This window comes from Carcharodon carcharias, chromosome 5, assembly GCF_017639515.1.
Source record: "Carcharodon carcharias isolate sCarCar2 chromosome 5, sCarCar2.pri, whole genome shotgun sequence".
In the NCBI taxonomy this organism is placed as follows: Eukaryota; Metazoa; Chordata; class Chondrichthyes; order Lamniformes; family Lamnidae; genus Carcharodon; species Carcharodon carcharias.
The window spans coordinates 121,495,745-121,514,658 of NC_054471.1; the positions used below are offsets into that span (position 1 = coordinate 121,495,745).

At 42.6% G+C, this 18,914-nt stretch overlaps 1 protein-coding gene across 1 annotated transcript in view; it reads left to right on the forward strand.

Annotated features, from left to right (window-relative positions):
- Positions 1-11,809, forward strand: part of arhgap18 (Rho GTPase activating protein 18) — a 105,724-nt gene extending 93,915 nt beyond the window's left edge. The window contains exons 13-15 of the mRNA XM_041187389.1: positions 734-867; positions 1,083-1,141; positions 11,589-11,809. Of these exons, the coding sequence (XP_041043323.1) occupies positions 734-867; positions 1,083-1,141; positions 11,589-11,680 (285 nt within the window). The 3' untranslated portion in view covers positions 11,681-11,809. The remainder of the gene's footprint in view (positions 1-733; positions 868-1,082; positions 1,142-11,588) is intronic.
- The last annotated feature ends 7,105 nt before the right edge of the window (positions 11,810-18,914 follow it).

Here is an 18,914-nt window from a genome sequence, read left to right on the forward strand (position 1 = left end):
ATTCTTTAAGCTGTGTTACTGTAGTCACATACTCTTCAACCTTTGCACCTTGGGCTCCAGTATTGAATACATAGCATTCATACGTAACTCAGGGTTTAAAGCATTCATTCAAGGCTTTCAAAATCTATGTCATCTGCTTTCTTTGCTCATCAGTTAGATTTGGGGCAGTGTACAATTTGTAGTAGTCCCTCCCCAGCAGTGTTAGAAGTGTGGCTACCCTTATCGGATCTGGCTTGCTAATTAAATCTGTTGCCAGCTTATAGTTTTGCCATTGCAAGTGGAAAAACCAGCAGTTCTACCATGTATTAACTTTCAATTTGACAGGAGCTGGGATTGGAAAGTTTATTGTCATGTTCACTTAATCAGTATTTTACTTGCAGCCTTCAGTTTGTTTGCTTTCCCTTGTCCTTTTTCAGCAGCTTTTAGCAGATTTGAACATTTCTATCTGCCTGGGTTCTCAATGTCTTCTCTGCAGGACTTCAAATCTCTATGTTAATTCCACTTCCTGACACCATGTTTCATGTTTAAAGACAGCAGTGCTTCTCAGCGCTTTCTCATTGTAAGTCTTTACTGAACCAATCTCAAGATGGCTGCCTCATGGTAGATGTCATGACTATGGGAAGCCAGATAGGACATGTAGAACAGATTGCATTTCAAACCCAAACAATTAACAACTGCTATCTCTGGAACAAAAGAATACATGCAATTAACTTCTGTCAATGTGTTCCTACAGTCAGTCACTCTTCAAGGTGTAATACGAGTTCAGGCACCATCTCTTTCCAAAGTTTCCATGGCGATTCAACTAACAGAAGAGCTCAAAGCTGGTGATATTCTGGCACGTTTCCAGCAATGTCTTAGTCAGAGCAGGTAGGCCAAAACCTCAGGTTTACTTTCTCTGCAAATATTTTTCTTAATTACTCATTATTCTACCTTGACATCAAGACTAACCAATTGCTATCAGGTTATAATTTGGACTATATTTTCTTGCTTACTATTATTCATTGTACACTAAAAAACATTTAACTCCATTTTGAAAAAATAACCATCGTGTAATAAAGACTGCACTTTGTTCACAACAACAGGATGGCTGAATCTCCGCACAAAGAGGAAGTTTGCTTATATGAAATTGGAGGAAATATTGGTAAGAATTTACTATCAGTTGCATCTAGCATGAGGAATCTATAATTAAATTGCAGGAAGGAATTGATTTTATTAAGTGATATCAGTTTTGGAGAATAGTCATTTTGCAGCCAGTTTTAGCTTCACGTCCTGAGAGCAATGGGATAGATTCATGTCAAAGCTTCCTGTACATTGTCTCAATCCCAATCAAAACGACCAGTGTGGTGATTCCATTTCTCACACCAGTTGTCTCTGAGTGAGAACACCAATTATTGTTGAAAGTTATAAATATGTTCTGAGTAAAGGTTTAATAGGTTGAATAACTTGTTTTGCTTCATTACTTTTTGTTTTTTCTGATATGTAATCACTGAGAAATTGGATTTGTGACAGAGCTGATAGAATTTATATTTCTCATTGTTCCGAGCTGGACTCAGACAAAGGTCCAAAAGGTAACAGGAGCGTGCAATGTCTAATCTAATTCTTTGTGTATCATTCAAACATACATACAAATTAGGAGCAGGAGTGGGCCTCAACTCCACATTACGCCTGCCCCTAATAACCTTTGACTCTCCTGTTAGTAAATAAACTGTACCTCTGCCTTAAAAATATTCATTGACCCTGCCTCCTCCTCTCCCTGGGGAAAAAGTTCCAAAGATTCACGACCCTCTGACAGAAAAAAGTTTCTTCTCATCTCTGTCTTAAATGGGAGACCCCTTATTTTTAAACGGTGTCCCCTAGTTTTATTCCCTCCCACAAGGGGAGACAGCCTTTCAGCATCCACCCTGTCAAATCCCCTCAGGATCTTATACATTTCAATAAGATCACCTCTCATTCTTCTAAACCCTAATGGATGCAGGCCCAGCCTGTCAAACCTTTCCTCGTAAGATAGCGAACCCCCGCCCCACTTCATCCCAGGTATCAATCTAATGAACCTTCTCTAAACTGCTCCTAATGCATTGATATCCTTTCTTAAACAAGGAGACAAAAACTGTACATAATACTCCAAACATGGTCTTACCAACACCCTGTCCAATTGTAGCAAAGCACCTCTCTACTTTTATATTCCATTCCCCTTGCAATAAACAGCAACATTCCCTTTGCCTTCCTAATCACTTGCTGTACCTGCATACTAACTTATCCTGATTCATGTACCAGGACACCCAAATCCCTCTGTACCTCAGAGTTCTGCAGCCTTTCTCCATTTAAATAATATACTGCTTTTCTATTCTTCCTGCCAAAGTGAACAAGTTCACATTTTCTCACATTATGCCCCATCTGTCAAATTATTGTCCACTCACTCAACCTATCCACGATCCTTTGAAAACTCTTGATGTCGTCTTCCCAACTTACTTTCCTACCTATCTTTGTGTCATCAGCAAATTTAGCAACCATACATTCTGTCCCTTCATCCATGTCATTGTAAATAGTTGAGGCCCCAGCACTGAACGCTGTGGCACTCCACTTGCCACATCTTTCCAACCCAAAAATGGCCCATTTATGCCTACTCTCTGTTTCCTGTTAGCCAACTAATCCTCTATCCATGCTAATATGTTAGCCCCTACACCATGAGCTCTTATTTTGCAGAGTAATCTTTGATGTGGCACCTTGTCAAATGCCTTCTGGAAATCTAAGTTCAGCACATCCATAGGTTTCCCCTTTCTCCACATTGCTTGTTACTTCTTCAAAGAACTCCAATAAATTAGTCAAACATGATTTCCCTTGCACAAAACCATGTTGACTCTGCCTGATTGCATTGAGATTTTCTATGTGCCCCACTATAACCTCCTTAATAAAAGATTCCCTATGACTGATGTTAAGCTGACCAGTTTGTAGTTTCCTGCTTTGTGCCCCCCCCCCGCCTTTCTTTAGTAGAGGAGTCACATTCACAATTTTACAACCTGATAGGATCTCTCCAGAATCTAGGGAATTTTGGAAAATTAAAACTTATGCACCTACTTTCTCAGAAGCCACTTCTTTTAATACCCTGGTATGAAGCCCATCTGCTCCTGGGGACTTATCAGCTTTTTCTTCTAATAATTTTCTTAGTACCCTTTCCCTGGTGATTATAATTATTTTAAGTTCCTCCCTCTCTTTCACATCCTGATTCATAATTATTTCTGGGATGTTATTTTTATCCTCTACAGTGAAGACATGCAAAATATCTGTTCAATTCATCTGCCATTCCATATTTTCCATTATTAATTCTCCATTCTCACCCTCTAGAGGACCAACCCTCACGTTACTTACTTTTCCCTTTTTAAATATCTGTAGAAACTCTTACTATCTTCTATATTTCTCGCCTGCTTTATCTCGTACCCTAATTTCACCCTCCCTGTAATTTATTAGTCATCCTTTGTTGTTCTTTATATTCTGTCCAATCTCCTGACATGATCTTTGCAGAATTATACATTTTATCTTTCAGTTTAATAATATCTTCAACTTCTTTCATCAGTCACAGATGGTGTGTCCTTCCCTTGGAGTCTTTCTTTCACACTGGAATGTATCTTTTCTGACTATACTGAAATATCTCCTTAAATGTCTGCCACTGCATCCCTACTGACCTGTCTATCTCTTATCCTAATTTTCTAGTTCACTTTAGTCAGCTCTATCTTCATGCCCTCATAATTGCCATTCCAAACACTTGTCTTAGATCCAGCCCTCTTCCTTCAAACTGAATATGAAATTTAATCAGATCACTGTTACCTCGGGGTGCCTTCAGTATGAGGTCGTTAATTAATCCTGTCTCATTGCACATTACCAGATCTAGTATAGCCTATTCTCTGGTTGGTATTAAAACGTGCTGCCCTAACAAACTGTCCCAAAAATATTCTATGAACTCATTATCCAGACTACTTTTGCCAACCTGATTTGTCCAATCTATATGTGGATTAAAATCACTCATGATTATCACTTTCCCTTTCTCACAAGCCCCCATTATTTCTTCCCTTATACCCATCCTACAGTGTGATTACTGTTAGAGGCCCTATAAACCATTCCCACAAGTGATTCCTTACCTTTACTATTTCTCATCTGATCAAACTGATTTTTTGCACCTTGATTGCCAGAACTAAGGTCATCTCTCTCTATTGTACCAACATCATCCTTAATTAACAGAGCAACCCTTCCAACTTTTTCTAGCTTCCTGTCCTTCCTAAATGTCATGTACCCTTGAATATTCAGATCACAGCATTTGGCATCCTGCTGCCATGTTGCTGTAATTGCTATCAGATCAATTCATCTATTTTGTTATGTATGCTACATGCATTCAGATACAGAACTCTTTGTGCTGCCTTTTTAACTAGTTTTGTAACCGGTAGCCTTAACTGCTAGTGCACTCATAGGTTTGTACACTCTGTCCCTTCCTGCCACACTCTGATCATCATTTCCCTTATTGCTACCTTACTCTCTTGCCTTGCCTTCTCTATTTAATTTATCACATCTTCTCAAACTTATTCCATTGCCCCCTATTTATCTTAAATCCCTCTCTCCTGCCCTAGTTATATGGCTCTCCAGAACACTTCTCCCAGCACGGTTCAGATGAAGACCATCCCAACAATACAATCCCCACTTACCCCACTACTGGTGCTAGTGCCCCATGAATTGAAACCTATTTCCCCCACACCAATCTTTGAGTCATGAATTTAACTCTTTAATCTGATTTACTTTATGCCAGTTTGCTCATGGCTCAGGTGGTAATCCAGAGATTATTATCTTTGAGGTTCTGGTTTTTAATTTAGCCCCTAGTTGCTCACACTCCCTCAGCAAAATCTGTTTCCTAGTTTTACCTGTGTCATTGGTACCTACGTGGATTACAACTACTGGAACCTCCCCCACCCACTGTATGTTCGTCTCCAGTCTAGAGCAGATGTCGCAAACCCTCGCAATGTCGGCAACATAGCCATCTGGACGCCCACTTTTGGCTGTAGAGATCTGTATCTGTCCCCTTAACTATTCCATCCCCAACTACCACTACATATCTATTAACTGTCCCCGCTTGACTGGCTTCTTGTACTATGGTGTAATGGTCAATTTGTTCATTCACCCTGCAGCCATCACTTTCATCCATACAGGCTGCAAGAACCTTAAACCTGTTGGACAATTGCAAAGGCTGAGGCTCCTCTGCTGCTACCTTCTACATTCCCATAGTTGCCTCACTTACAGTCACATCTTCCTGTCCCTAACCACGACCAGATTAGAAAACCCTACCCTAAAGGGCGTAACTGCCTCCTGGTACAAATTGTCCAGGTAACATTTCCCCTCCCTGATGCATCGCAGTGCCTGCAGTTCGGCCTCCAGCTCAATGGCTCTAAGCCAAAGCTTCTCAAGCTGCAGACACTTGCTGCAGATGTATTTGCCCTGGACCACCCCTCCACTCAGGAACTCCCACTTTCTGCAGTCACAACACAGCACCTGCCCTGCCATCTTTTATTATATGTTAATTCATTTATTTTTAATGAAATGATAATTAATAAGCACTGCTACTCTTGATAACCTTTACTACTGCCAGTAAATCTTACTACAACTAATAAAACCTTAAAATTAACTAATAAGTTACACAAGTTTTGAAGATAAATGAGCAAAATATTCATAAACCAATCACTTATCTGTTTTCCTGTGATGTCACATTTTAATTCCTCTCAGAATGCAGCTGCTTCACTGGAGTCACAGATTAGACTTGATTGGATAACTCGTCTAGGTGGTGGTTAATTCCTCTGAGTCTGCTTTTTGCCTGCTGTTCAAGGTTTTTTTTAAAAAATATACTTTATTCATAAAATATCTGGAAGAACATTACAAAACATTTCAAAATCGCCATCACAAAAAGTACAATCAAATTCAACTTTTACACATGGATCACGAGGTGCATCAATATGATCAATGAATATTACAGTCATTTCAATATGGTCATTACAAACAATCAAACAATGGTATTGGAGTTATTAATACATATCATGTTGCACTCTGAGGTGCTTCAATACAATTATAATACAATTAGTATTCACTGCATACATTCATTGTGAGTTGTACAGCCCGAGGGGCTCTCAACAGTTCCCAGCCCCTAGCCTGCTGTTCAAGGTGATAGTCACTTCCTCTTTCCCCCCAGTTTTCTAGGTGGTGATTACTATCTCCAGATCCTCTGTTCACCTGCTCTTCTAGGTGGCAGTTACTACCCCTGGATCCTCTTTTTCACCTATTCCTCTAGGTGGTGGTTATTGCCTTTGGATCCTCTTTTTAGCCACTCTTCTAGGTGGTTACTGCCTCCAGGTCCTCTTCCCACCTGCCCATTCAAGAACCGCAAATTAGCTGACTGTCCTTGAATAATCAAAGCTCATCAGGCTGAATGAATATTCAGTAGCCTCAAGGATAAAAAATGCCACCCCAAAAACACCCTCATAGATACTGACTGACCTGGCGACTCTTCCCACGATATTTGGCTTTTATTTCTGTTCATGAATTATTGTGTTCAGTAACTGATTATCATGGTACTCATTCTGCAGTTATTTGGTGCACTGAAGAAGAAACCTTTTGGGCAGAATTTTGACATCAGCGTGCGGGGGTGGGCCTGACATGCCAACGCACGATGATGTTGGGCATGCATCCCAACGTCACCGCACGCCATCGCAATACTTCAGTGGTCGGGCGCTATGAGCTCTGAGGCATGCCCACCATTAATTAACGAGCCACTTAAAGCTCTTGAGCCATTAATACACCGTGAATTTTCAGAGCCCGTGTGATATTTCAGAGCATTGCACAGGTGCAACGGGTAGGTGGGTAGGCCACATTTTTAAAAACCTCATCCACGTGCGGGATAAGGGGCGTGAGTGAGCTCCCAAGTGGTCTTTGATTTAAACTTATTCCTACTTGCTTGTGTGAACAGGACAGCTTCAAATCTCTCCAGAACTGCTTGGACAGGAATAACAGGCTTCAGGTCAGGATTCTGGAGTAAACATAATTATTGGGGCCTTGCAGGTTTCAGGCAGCCTTCCCTTACCCTGGGAATGGAGGTTGTGCTCTCCACTGGAGGCACCTCCTCTGAGGAGGAAGAGAGGGCCAGAAGGGGGAAGAGGCCAGTAGTCCATATGTAGCCTCCAGGGGAGCGAACTGTGGGAGGACAGGTGCAGGCACAAAGGGCGCAGGGCCCACAGTAAGTGCAAGGCCGAAGGTGCTGCAGAAAATGTCACTATCCTGCTGTCAGGGTTTACAGGCGGCGATGCAGCCTCCTCGTTATGTCTGAGGTGCAATCCAAATGAAGGCTCCATCTCTCAAGGGAGACACTGACCTCCATCTGTCAGATGGTAGGCCCTGAGATCAGTTCCAACTGTGTGGGTGGACACCCCATGCCAGTGGTGTTGAAGGTCACGGCTGCCCTCATTTTCTATGCCTCTGGCTCTTTCCAGGGGTTGGTGGGTGATCTTTGCAGACTCTCCCAGTCAGCTGACCACAGTTGTGTCAAGCAGGTTACAGACACTCTGTTCAGGCTTGCATTGACTTTCATTTACTACTGCTGGGATGATGCCAGTGAGACACAGCGAGCCAGAGGCTTTGCCGCAATTGCTGGCTTCCCCCGCATCCAAGGTGCAATAGACTGTACACATGTGGCCATCAAGGCGCCAGCAGGTGAGCCCGGTGCCATCATCAACAAGAAAGGCTTCCACTCCATGGACGTGCAGATAGTGTGTGACCACAGGATGCTGATTCTACAAGCCTGTGCAAGGTACCCAGACAGCTCCCATGAAGCATACATCCTCAGACACTCCCAGGTGCCGAGGCTCTTCAGTGCTCCAGCCTGGCTGGATGGATGGCTGCTGGGTGACAAGGGCTATCTCTCAAAAGGTGGCTCATGACGCCCCTCTGCCATCCAAGAACAGAAGCTGAGCAGCGGTACAATAGGAGCCACGGCACCACAAGGGCTGTGGTGGAGAGAGAACCATCGGTCTTCTCAAGTTGCGCTTCCGATACCTGGACCGTTCAAGGGATGCACTCCAATACACTCCAGATCGTGTGTCGCTAATAGTGGTTACATGCTGCGCTCTCCACAACCTGGCGCTGGAAAGTTGGGAGGTGCTGTGACGGAAGATGATATTGACATAGTTGCTCCGGCTGCAAACGATGAGTCCAGTAGTGAGTTTGAGGAAGAGCACGCACAGGAGAACACTGAGGGGATAGATGCTGACCCGCGTAACCTCCAGCGGGGCAGGGACACCCGGGAGGCTTTGATCCAACAATCCTTCAGCTAGCACACCACAATGGATCTCCAACACATGCCAGGGCTGCAGCCTCCATATTCAATACCTGAGAGTAACATCTGCCTGGTGAGTAACATTAACTATGTGCCTTGTCAATAAAGCTCAATGACAACCAAGTCACTCATAACTTCATGGCCTCCCGTATGCCTGCAGAAGTACTGAAGCACCCTGAGCCTTGTTCAGGACTCAAACATTTAATAGTTTCATACAACAAAACAGAAATGAAAGTTCATTCAGAGGTGTTGAGCTACACACCAACTAAGAAGCAACTAATACGGGGGCAACAGAAAACCACCAGTGAGAAGCCTGTGTTGTACCTAAAGTGATTTATGCTTATGTTTTCGGGTGCTACGTCTAGGTACTCCCCCATTGCTGACACTGGCACTGGAGACAGCCTGCTCACTCTGCTGTCCTATTGGCCTTGATGACCTTGGCAGATGCCTTCTGGCCCATGGAGTCTGTGCTGGCCCAGACTGGGAGGGAGTGGCCAGTGGCATGGCAGGCATCTCCCCTGTTGCCACAGCCTCATCGGATACCACGGTCACAGGCAGAGGGGCGGAGGAACTGCTGCCATCATTCAGAGCGCCCTGAGAGGAGCCCGCAGAGACAATAAGCAACTCATGCGCCAACATGAGGTCGCTTCAGACCTCCCTGCTTACCATTGATGGATGGGCACGAGCTGGCATACTGGGTGTCCAATCCATCTCCCATACTGACACTGACCACCTGAGGTCAAAGCCACTGCGAGAACTTGCAGGTCCGAGCACATCCCCAGGAAGCCCTGATTGTTCTCCTGGAGAAGCCTCTCCATGAGAGTTACCACCCTCTCCATGAGGGTCAGTGCATTGCTGATGCTCCGCATGGACTCTTCCAACATGGAGACCATGGCACACATTCCCTCATGTATCTCAGCCAGATCCTCCCGCACACCCTGCTGGACTTCCAGCATCTGCTGCCTCAGGGATGACTCCAGAGGTACATCATCAGCCACCAACTGAGCATGTTCCTAGTCCCCAGTAGTCCTCCGACTATCAGCGCCATGGGCACTCTCTGTCTCCGCCCGCACCTAAAGCGAGTGTGAAGAGCCCTCACCACTGTGCACTGGGACACTAGCTGATGATATTATCCCCATCGAAGTGTTGGTATCTGCACTGGTGCCTGCCCGGCTGAGAGGGTGTGACGCTGGTGCGTGTATATCTTCAGGGCCCTCAGGGGTCAGTGGCGGGCCCTCTGCCTCCTCGGTTCCAGGCGTGCTCCAGTGAGTCTGAAATGAAGGACAAGGACATTTGATTAGTTGAAGTCGTAACACTGTTAATGTACATGCCTGTCTCCCAGATCAGGATGCGCTCCTCCCTCTATAATCAATGGGAAACCCAGGTTAGATGCTGAATTCAAAAAACAGTCAACAGTGGAATAGTTGCAATGACAGACATTGTGACCTCAGTGCCCGGCACCCTTACCTCTCTCTGGCACCCCAACCTCACCACTGGAGGTGGACCTGGGCCTCTCCAGCTCGAGAGCCTCCTGCTCGTATCTGGTGAGTATGAGTAGATGGGCCTGCCCTCCGCCAGTCCGCATCCATTCTGCATTATTGTTTGTGGTCTTCTCCTGAAAGGAGAGAGGAGCATTGATTAGTCCACCCTGTACCTGGATTGCCATTGCAGCCCTGCCACCCCCACCTGAGTGAAACATTGCAGGGTTCATCCGATTCTTGACCCTGGAGCCACCATACACTCACTCCAAGCAGCCAGGGCTGACCCCCTTGCCCAGATGCTGCCTCCATCGCATTTGCCACTCTCACTGTTTGACGTTCCAAAGCAAGGAAGCACTACCACCTAGAAGGACAATGATAGAAGGTGGATGGCTGCCCCGCCACCTGGAAGTTCTCCTCCTAGTCACTCAGCATCCTGACTTTGAAATGTTTCAGTGTTCCAGCACTGCGCCGAGGCTCAGATCCTTCAGGTTGCCCTCAAAACAGTACTGTGGGTGTAGGTGCACCCCCATGTAGCAGACACAGAAGCCAGCTCAGCACCACCCTCTCAGGGGCAACTAGGCATGGGCAATAAATGCTGGCCCACCCAGCGAAGGCCACATGCTGTGAATGATTCAGTGCAGCAACTACATTCAGAGTTATGGGGAGCCAAGGAGGGCCAACCTAACTGCTGTGCTAAGTGACCCATGCCAACACGGCACTCACCCTTCCCAATCGCACTAGGTCATTGAACCCCTTGCGGCACTGAACCCAGGTGCATTGCACCACATCGTGTGAGCTGACCCCTTCTGCCACCTCCTCCCAGGCACAGTTTTGTCATGTTGGGGGGCCTCCTCCTCCCATCCCTTGGCACAATGATCTCGCACTGTGCTGCCACCTCCTCACAGAGGGCAGCGAGGCACTCATCTGAGAATCTTGGGGCACAATGCCCTGCCAATCTGCCCTCCTGCCTGGACTGTTCTCCAAGAGCACTCTCGGGCATCCTTCTGTGCACCATTGTTGGCAGCCTTTGGAAGGCTGCCTGCGCTGTTTTTAAACAGGCCGCTGGGTCACCATTGGACCCGGTGGTCATTCAACTCTCGCTGCTGCCTGCCCCCTCCTGCTGTTCCCAGGAGCCATGATTCACGCTGGATGGGCCTTAATTGGGCAGTCCGCGTAAAATGGCAGCACGGAGCCTGTCACAGGCGACGATCAGCTCCGTGCCCATCCGTGCCCGCTCCCGCCATGTTAACCATTCTCCCTTATGATTGCACTTGACTCTAGTAGTTAAAGGAGCAGTCTTGAATAGAAATCCAGACATTCAAATTTGCCAGTCTTGTTTTCGTAGTTTCTGAATCAATCTTATTGGTATAGCAGAAGACGTGGGTAAAATCTTTCTGTTGTAGTAGCAAGAGTGGAGGGAAAAAGAACAAAGTGAATTGAGTTTTTCCACTAAAATCAGTTGATGTAAATAGTTGGATTTAGGAGTACTGATGTACTTACCAAGTGAGCTGGACGCTGCTGAGGTAGCTTCTGCCACTGGAACAAATATTGTATGGATAAGCAAGACATATGGAAAATTGCCATGCTAGTGCTTATCTGAACGGAATTCTCTTTCAGGAACAATGTTATATTATCAGGAAAATACACCATAGCTACTGACTTTTTAATACTGGAAGCATTTGTGGCTTTAAGGTTTAAATGTAAGAAATATCAATATCAATTTAACTTTTCTATAAATGTTTTGCTTTCAGGAGAACGCTGTCTGGATAATGATACGTACATGAAAGACCTATACCAACTTAATCCAAATGCAGAGTGGGTCATAAAGCCTCGGTGTCAATAAAGTTATACTATTAATAGAAGGACAGCATGCTTAGGAAATACTGGAGACGACTGGCCCTGTACAGCAAAGGAAGTGACACCAACCAGACAGACTCTTTATACCAGTACTGGAATCTTATTATAGGCAGTAGACCAGAAGGAAAAAACAATAACAGAATTACCTGGAAAAACTCAGCAGGTCTGGCAGCATCGGCGGAGAAGAAAAGAGTTGACGTTTCGAGTCCTCATGACCCTTCGACAAGTTCTGTCGAAGGGTCATGAGGACTCGAAACGTCAACTCTTTTCTTCTCCGCCGATGCTGCCAGACCTGCTGAGTTTTTCCAGGTAATTCTGTTTTTGTTTTGGATTTCCAGCATCCGCAGTTTTTTTGTTTTTAGGAAAAAACAATGTTGTTTATGATCAGCAGTGTCTAATTCAAGAGCAAAAACTGAACTTGAAACAGGGACAAATACTGAAAGATCAAATCCGTGTGTCATTATTTTTAAAGATCAGATTTATTGGATTTGTGTACTTTTAAGGATTTGAGATTGGAAGAAAGCATATTTTAATATGAGAAGACCATAAAAGATCATTTATATCAACAAGAACAAAGCTTTGCTGGAAAACAGTCTACTTAGTAGCAGTGTTCCCTCTAAGCTGCATGCCTGCATGGCAAAACAGCGATCCATCAAGTGCTGCGTACTTAATTATTACAGCTGTGCACATCCTGATGGTTAAGTGAAGTTTACTGCCACTCCAGTCTACCGGTAAAGAACTGGTTGACTCCTGCATGATGGAAATTAACAGAAGAAAGCCAAGCCTGACATGATCGATCAGGTAGAATTAACAGCCGAAATTCACTTGTGTCAGCTCCTGGATCCTGAAGCTATCATTCGGTGCGTAACCTTCCTGCAACCTACTCTCCACCCCTCTCTGGCTCACAGGCCCTTCTGCTCACCTCCTGCTGGCCCTTTCTCTTCCCAACCCTCCTGCTCACCACTTCCCTCCCCAATCCTCCCTCTGACATCCCTCCTGCTCACCACTTCCCTCCCGGACCCTCCTCTCACCCTCCTCCTGCTCACTGATTCCCTCCCACTCATTCCTTCCTGGGGTAGTGGGCTGGAGGCAGGAAGCAGCAAGCGGGAGGGTGGAAGCAGTGAGCAGAAAGTAAGTCGAAAAAGTTGTTAAGAGTTAGTAAAAGAATTTTTGGGACAGTTAATACCACTGATTTAGTAATTTTGCTGCAGCTGGTTTTGTAGAATTATGAAAGGAATAGTGATCCCAAAGACATTTGACACATTAAAAACACAAGGGCATTTCCAGGGGATTTACAAAAAGTTTTGGATCCCTAGGCCAGACCTCCAAATAATAACGCAAAGGTTCTTGTAAGGTTATCTCATGGGGCACTTTAAACTGTGTATACTTCCAAACACTACCTCTCCCAATTCACTTCTGTATGCTTTGTGAGGGACTGTTTACCTTGAAAATGGTGAACCGGTTTATTACTTTATAATACTGGGGTGGAATAAATGTCACTACTTCTTTAACAACTACCTCAACAGTTACTCTTCCTCCTGGGATTCCATTCTCTCTTCGTCACAATGCTGGCTTCCTCATCTTCCAAGATGCAGCTTCCCCCTTCAATATTCACTTAAATTACAGGGATAATGTGTCTCTCTGACCTGTCCCCTCCAGTTCACAAGAACCAACCTCCAAATTCACAGAGGCACTTTACCTCTGCCTGATTAAGTTTGCTAACGTGAAGAAATTACTGAGCTATTTTCTTACTATTCATAGCAGTTTTACAGAAAACATTCAAGAAATAGAAGTTGACTTTTCCACATTTTCTAATTCAAAAGAAAAACCTTTTCTATTTTGAGTTTGTCAAATTGAAACAGAAGATCCTTGTCTTGAGTCATCACTATCAATTCAACTTTTCTTCTGTCAAATAACTAAAATACAAACTACAACATAATAGCTAGCACATACCCCTCATGTATGGTACTATAGTGGCTATGGTACTGAACTTAAAACCTAGTGGATATGGGTTCAGAAGCCACAATGGTAAATTTAAAATTAAATTCAGTAAATCTGGTGATTTGTGGACTAGCATATTACCATTCCAATGACTGGGGTTAATTCTTTCTTCTTCGACCATACCAATGGTAACTTATTCAAAATATATATAGGTTTTGTTGTTTGTACTGGTGGTGTGCATCTGTACATTACCTTGATTTTGACATACGTAACAAAATTCGTTATGGGCATGGGTGGAACAGTTAGATGGAACATTGCTATGTTGTAAAACTGTCAGTCAATCATGCAGCACATCACCAAAAAACAAATTAACACCAAGATCTTCTAAGAATAAGCTTGAAAATACTTTACAAGTTATATCACAGACAAATTAGAAGTAATTAAGCAAAAAACTCTCTTCTATAGAAGGAAATTATTGTGACCTTGGATTAGGCCCATTATCGTGCATGAGTTTAATAAGCAAACCGGAAGCTGGAGGCTGAAGGCAATTTCTGAACTGGGCCTTAGACCTCATCACCATGATCCCAGAGAGCTAAGGATATGCAACAGACTTAACATTATGCTTAAGTGGAGCATAACTCTAACCTGAACTGGTTGGGCTGAATGGTTTGCTTCTGCCCTTGATATAGGCAGCCACCAGGCATCCAACATGGCTTTGTACTTACTTCTAGCACTTTTCGTTCAGAAGCATTAATACACTTAAAATAAACAGGTTAATGTCTGTATTAAAATAGCAAAGAAATTTAGTATGAGTATGCTGTGTTCATATTGCAAACAGTAATATCTAAATTTATTTCCATGCAACCTAAAGGTATCAATGCTTTGATGAAAAGTTTGCAACTAAAATAAATTAGATAGATGTTTTAGAAAATTAGAAAAAGGAGACAGATTACATAAGAACAAAGTAACAACAGATCTGTTGAAATGGCCTCCTGTGCTTCAATACCAATTCCATGTGGAATTTAGTAAATATTCTACAATTTGTCCTCTCAGTCTTATGGGATGTTTGTCACAAAAAAAGCATGCTTTAAAGAGTCTCCACCACGTTGATTCAATGGTACTGCTTTTAAGAGGATTTATATGTGATTTTTTTTATAAACAAATTATCAAATTGTTTTAGATTTTTCTTTAATTGAACATGTTCAAAATTTAATGGCTGTTTTATATATAAATATCTATATTGTTTTAATACATTTTCAGTTTTTAAACTGTACAGTTACATTTTCTAGTCCTGTAAATAAAAATAGTATATATGATCTATTTGTTGCTGCATTTGTCATTTAAAGTTTTTAGTAAGAAAGCATTGTACTTGGAGAATATTTCTGTGGATTATAATGTAATCATCACTGACACAAACAAACTTATAATATTTTGTCACCTTTCAGGTTGAACAATATAGTAGACAATAATGGTTGCATGGGTATTATGGCTTCACCCTAGCAACATGCACTGCACATATCTGGATAAAATATTGTATAGTACATAATATAATGAAATATGCAACTTAGTATTTAGTCACTGGACATTAATATTATTGTAAAGCATCAGATTTTGCACTTCCTGTTTATAGATTAATAAAAACTCAGAATTAGTCTGTGTTTGCACATGGGAGAAAGTTTCCCTGTCCACTGTGGTAACATCCTAACCTTATTCTTTATACTTGATTTGCCTCTGTCAGTAAACAAAGAAAATATTTTTCCTTGTGTCTTTTTTAATATCATTATAATAAACAGTCACTTGGTAGTACAGAACTTGAATATTGCTGAAAAGAGAGACATTTTGCTGAAGATTCTGTCTTGACTACTGTTACTACTACAGGAGCACATTATTGACATTCCTACATTTGTCCTGATGAGTGCAAGACAAAAGTCTTGGGCAACATGTCTCTCTCTTTTATCTCTCTCTCTCTTCAGGTACTATGCCCTAAGAGAGCATTGGTGACCATGGACCTCCAAGTTAAACTTGCTCTGGAAGCATGGATCATCTTGGTTGGTGGTACATCCATCCAGTTTGCAAGGCTTTTTAAAAAGATTGTTCTTTGTCTATTTCTTTTACCATTGATCTTTCCCATCAACATCATACTTACTAAATCATGATTTCTTATTACATGCCCAAGAAATTCCAAATTTTTCTTCCTGATCTTGGTCAGCTGAGTTTATTTGGTATCAGATTTTGTTAGCACCTCTTCATTGGTAGTTTGACTCATCCACGATATCTTCATTATTTGCCTCAAAAACTACAACCTGCAGCCTCAATTCTTCTCTATATTGCTTCACTGATCACCCAATATTCTCTTCCATATGTCCAAATTGGTGTGATGTAGCCTTCCAGGATTCACAGCTTTGTTTTCATGGCTAATTTTGAGTTGATCATAATCTTTTTCATTTTTTGAAATTTTTGGCCATTCCAATCCTTCATCTTATTTCTTGGTTACACTTCCTGTCCAATATTACTATATTTCCTCAGTAACAAAATCTGTCTACCTGTTTAATTTTTTCATCCTTCACTCTTACATTCTGGTATGATTTTCCTTTTGGACACTAATAGACTTTCCTTACCATTTATGCTCAGCCCTTCTCACTTTCACTCACTACTCTATCCAAAACCTTTTGCAGTTTCTTTTCAGAGTCGGTAATAAGAACGGTGTCATCAGCATATCTTATGAAGGTTGCAACCTCTAACTAATAATTCAGAAGGTCTTCAACCTCTCTAAGAATATTTTCACTATACAAACTGAATAAATGTGGGGAGACAACATGCCCCTGTCTGACCCTTCATATCTTCACAAAATCGCTCAGATCATTGTCAACAATATCATTTTAATAAATAAAGCATTTGCATGTATATAGTACTTTATCACATCCTTGGAATGTCCCCTAGTCTTTTACAAGCAATAGATTACTTCTGAAATGCAATTGCTGTTGCTATGTAGTTAAATACAGAAGCAAATTTGTGTATAGTAAAATCCCACAAAAAGCATATTGTGGAATGAATGTATAATATGTTTCTGTGGTGTTGGATGAGGGATAAATTTGTCCAGGACATGGGAAGAATTTCCTGTTGTTTTTCAAATAGTGCCATGGGTTTGTTTGCATCAGCCTAAGCAGTAGGTGAAGCCTTTGTTTAATGTCTCATCCTAAATGACAGTAAAACTGTTGTTCAGTATTGTCGACAATTTTTACCATCAGTTATGTTCTTTCATTAGTAGTGGAGCTTGACTCGCAAAATCCTGATTCCTAGGCACCAGTGCTAACAACTGAGCATATGATACACTATATATTGGGATAAGAAAGATACAGGGTTTAGATCTCTATCAAAGTTCAACATCATTAAGTGATGTATGTAGGCAATAATTTTCTGAGGACCGAATGGTGTCCCCATTGATGAGAGACCTTGCTTCCCAGCAGCACATATTAAAGTATTTGCCCTCATGATGTACTTCCTGGTTACAGCATTTCCAAACAGCAAATGGTTTCTTGGTTAAACTTTATACAGTTGATTCCATGCTCCAGCATTCACAGGAAGTGCATACTAGATACAAAGCCTATGATTTTCCATATATAAATGTTAATAGACTGGAAATTACAGGTAGTACAACCATTTTTCTTCTTAGTAACTGAAATTCTAAGTGTCCAAAATAAGGTTTTGGCCTTAAACCATCAAAGAGCACATATTTCACAATCATAATTAAGTTTTCCCATTATTTTTCCCTTTTGTGCCTTTCAATTATACTTATTAAAATTTCTATTTCAAGGCCTCTGAACAGTTGAAGGAGTTACTAACCACATCTATGTATTCTGAGCGGAGCATTTCATAGAAATCCACAGCCTGTAGTGAGCTTCTCAACATTGAAGTGGTGAGGCAGGTGAAAGTGGCGTGGAGTGATCGTCAGAGAAAAACAAAATATTGCAGTTGAATAATGGTGAATGTAAATTACAATCAATAATGGCCAGAATTTTCCGCTCTCATTGGCAGCAGGTGTCATGGTGGGCAGGGGCACAGTTTGGCGGGAGGGGCAGAAATCGGTTTCATGTAGGTGTGCAATCACAGCGGGATCATCCGGTGGTGTCCACCACGGAGGATTGCAAATCCCGCTGGATGCCAGCATGAACTCGATTTGCATCCCGCTAATGAGATGCAAACTAAGGCCCGACCAGGATTGTCCCCCCAAGCCCGATTTACCTTTACGCCAGCAGGAAAACACATCTGCCCCAGAACATGTCTGGACAAGCGTGATGTGCAGAAGTTGGGACTTGCCTTTAAAGCTGTACTCAGATTGCAGACATCTAAGGAGAAGTTTACCGGGCCCTGGAGGAATATATGCATTGTATACTGGCTGGATCCTCATGCACAGGGCTTCTCCATGAAGCAGCTCGCGGAACATGGGAGATCTCCACACAGCAGCTTCGACTTTGCTGAGGCTTTGGAACTTCACGGACTTTACCAAGGATTTACACCACCTTCCATGGTCTCTGTTGATGCTTTGGACCTGCTTCGGAACTTCAAAGACTTCCCTGGGGCTGGTACAGATGATCGGTGAAGGGGGGGGTGGGGGGGTGTTGGAGGGAGAGGGAGGTCTGGGCGTGAGTCAGAGAACAATGTGCAATGGGGGTGGTGGGGGTGGGTGGGGGCAGTGGGGTTGGGGTTGGTGGGGGGACAAGTGTTATGACACAGCAGTTGATAAAGGTTGAGTTATTTAAAATCCCAGAGGGAAATTTTAAACAACTGTCGTAACCTATATTTTCAATTGGTATGTTTGCAATGCAGCTCGGAATTCAGGAATAAAACCACCAGGCCTCGAAAGGTTTTTTGCATAAATAAATTAAACATTTATTAATTTAACAATAAATTTAAATGCATATGCATGTCTACAAATTACTACCATACTAACTTTTAAACAAATCGCCAAATTAATCACTCCCAGGTAATCTTCCCCGAGGTAACAGTAACCCATAGACTTAAACAGACACCAGGCAAAGCACATTTTTTCTTACAAATTCAAAATGAGGTTCCTTTCAATTTGGTTCCTTTGCACAGTTGTAGGCTTATAGGTGGCATCCCTCTCGCTCACAGACAGAACTTTCTTCTGTAAATACGTATTCTTCCCTTTGAATGTAAATTCTCATTGTATCACCAGGCCCTTTGAACTCCACCTCTTCTAACAATAAAACCCCTTTCCTAGTACTAATTTTATTAGTAATATAAACATATTGTTTGGT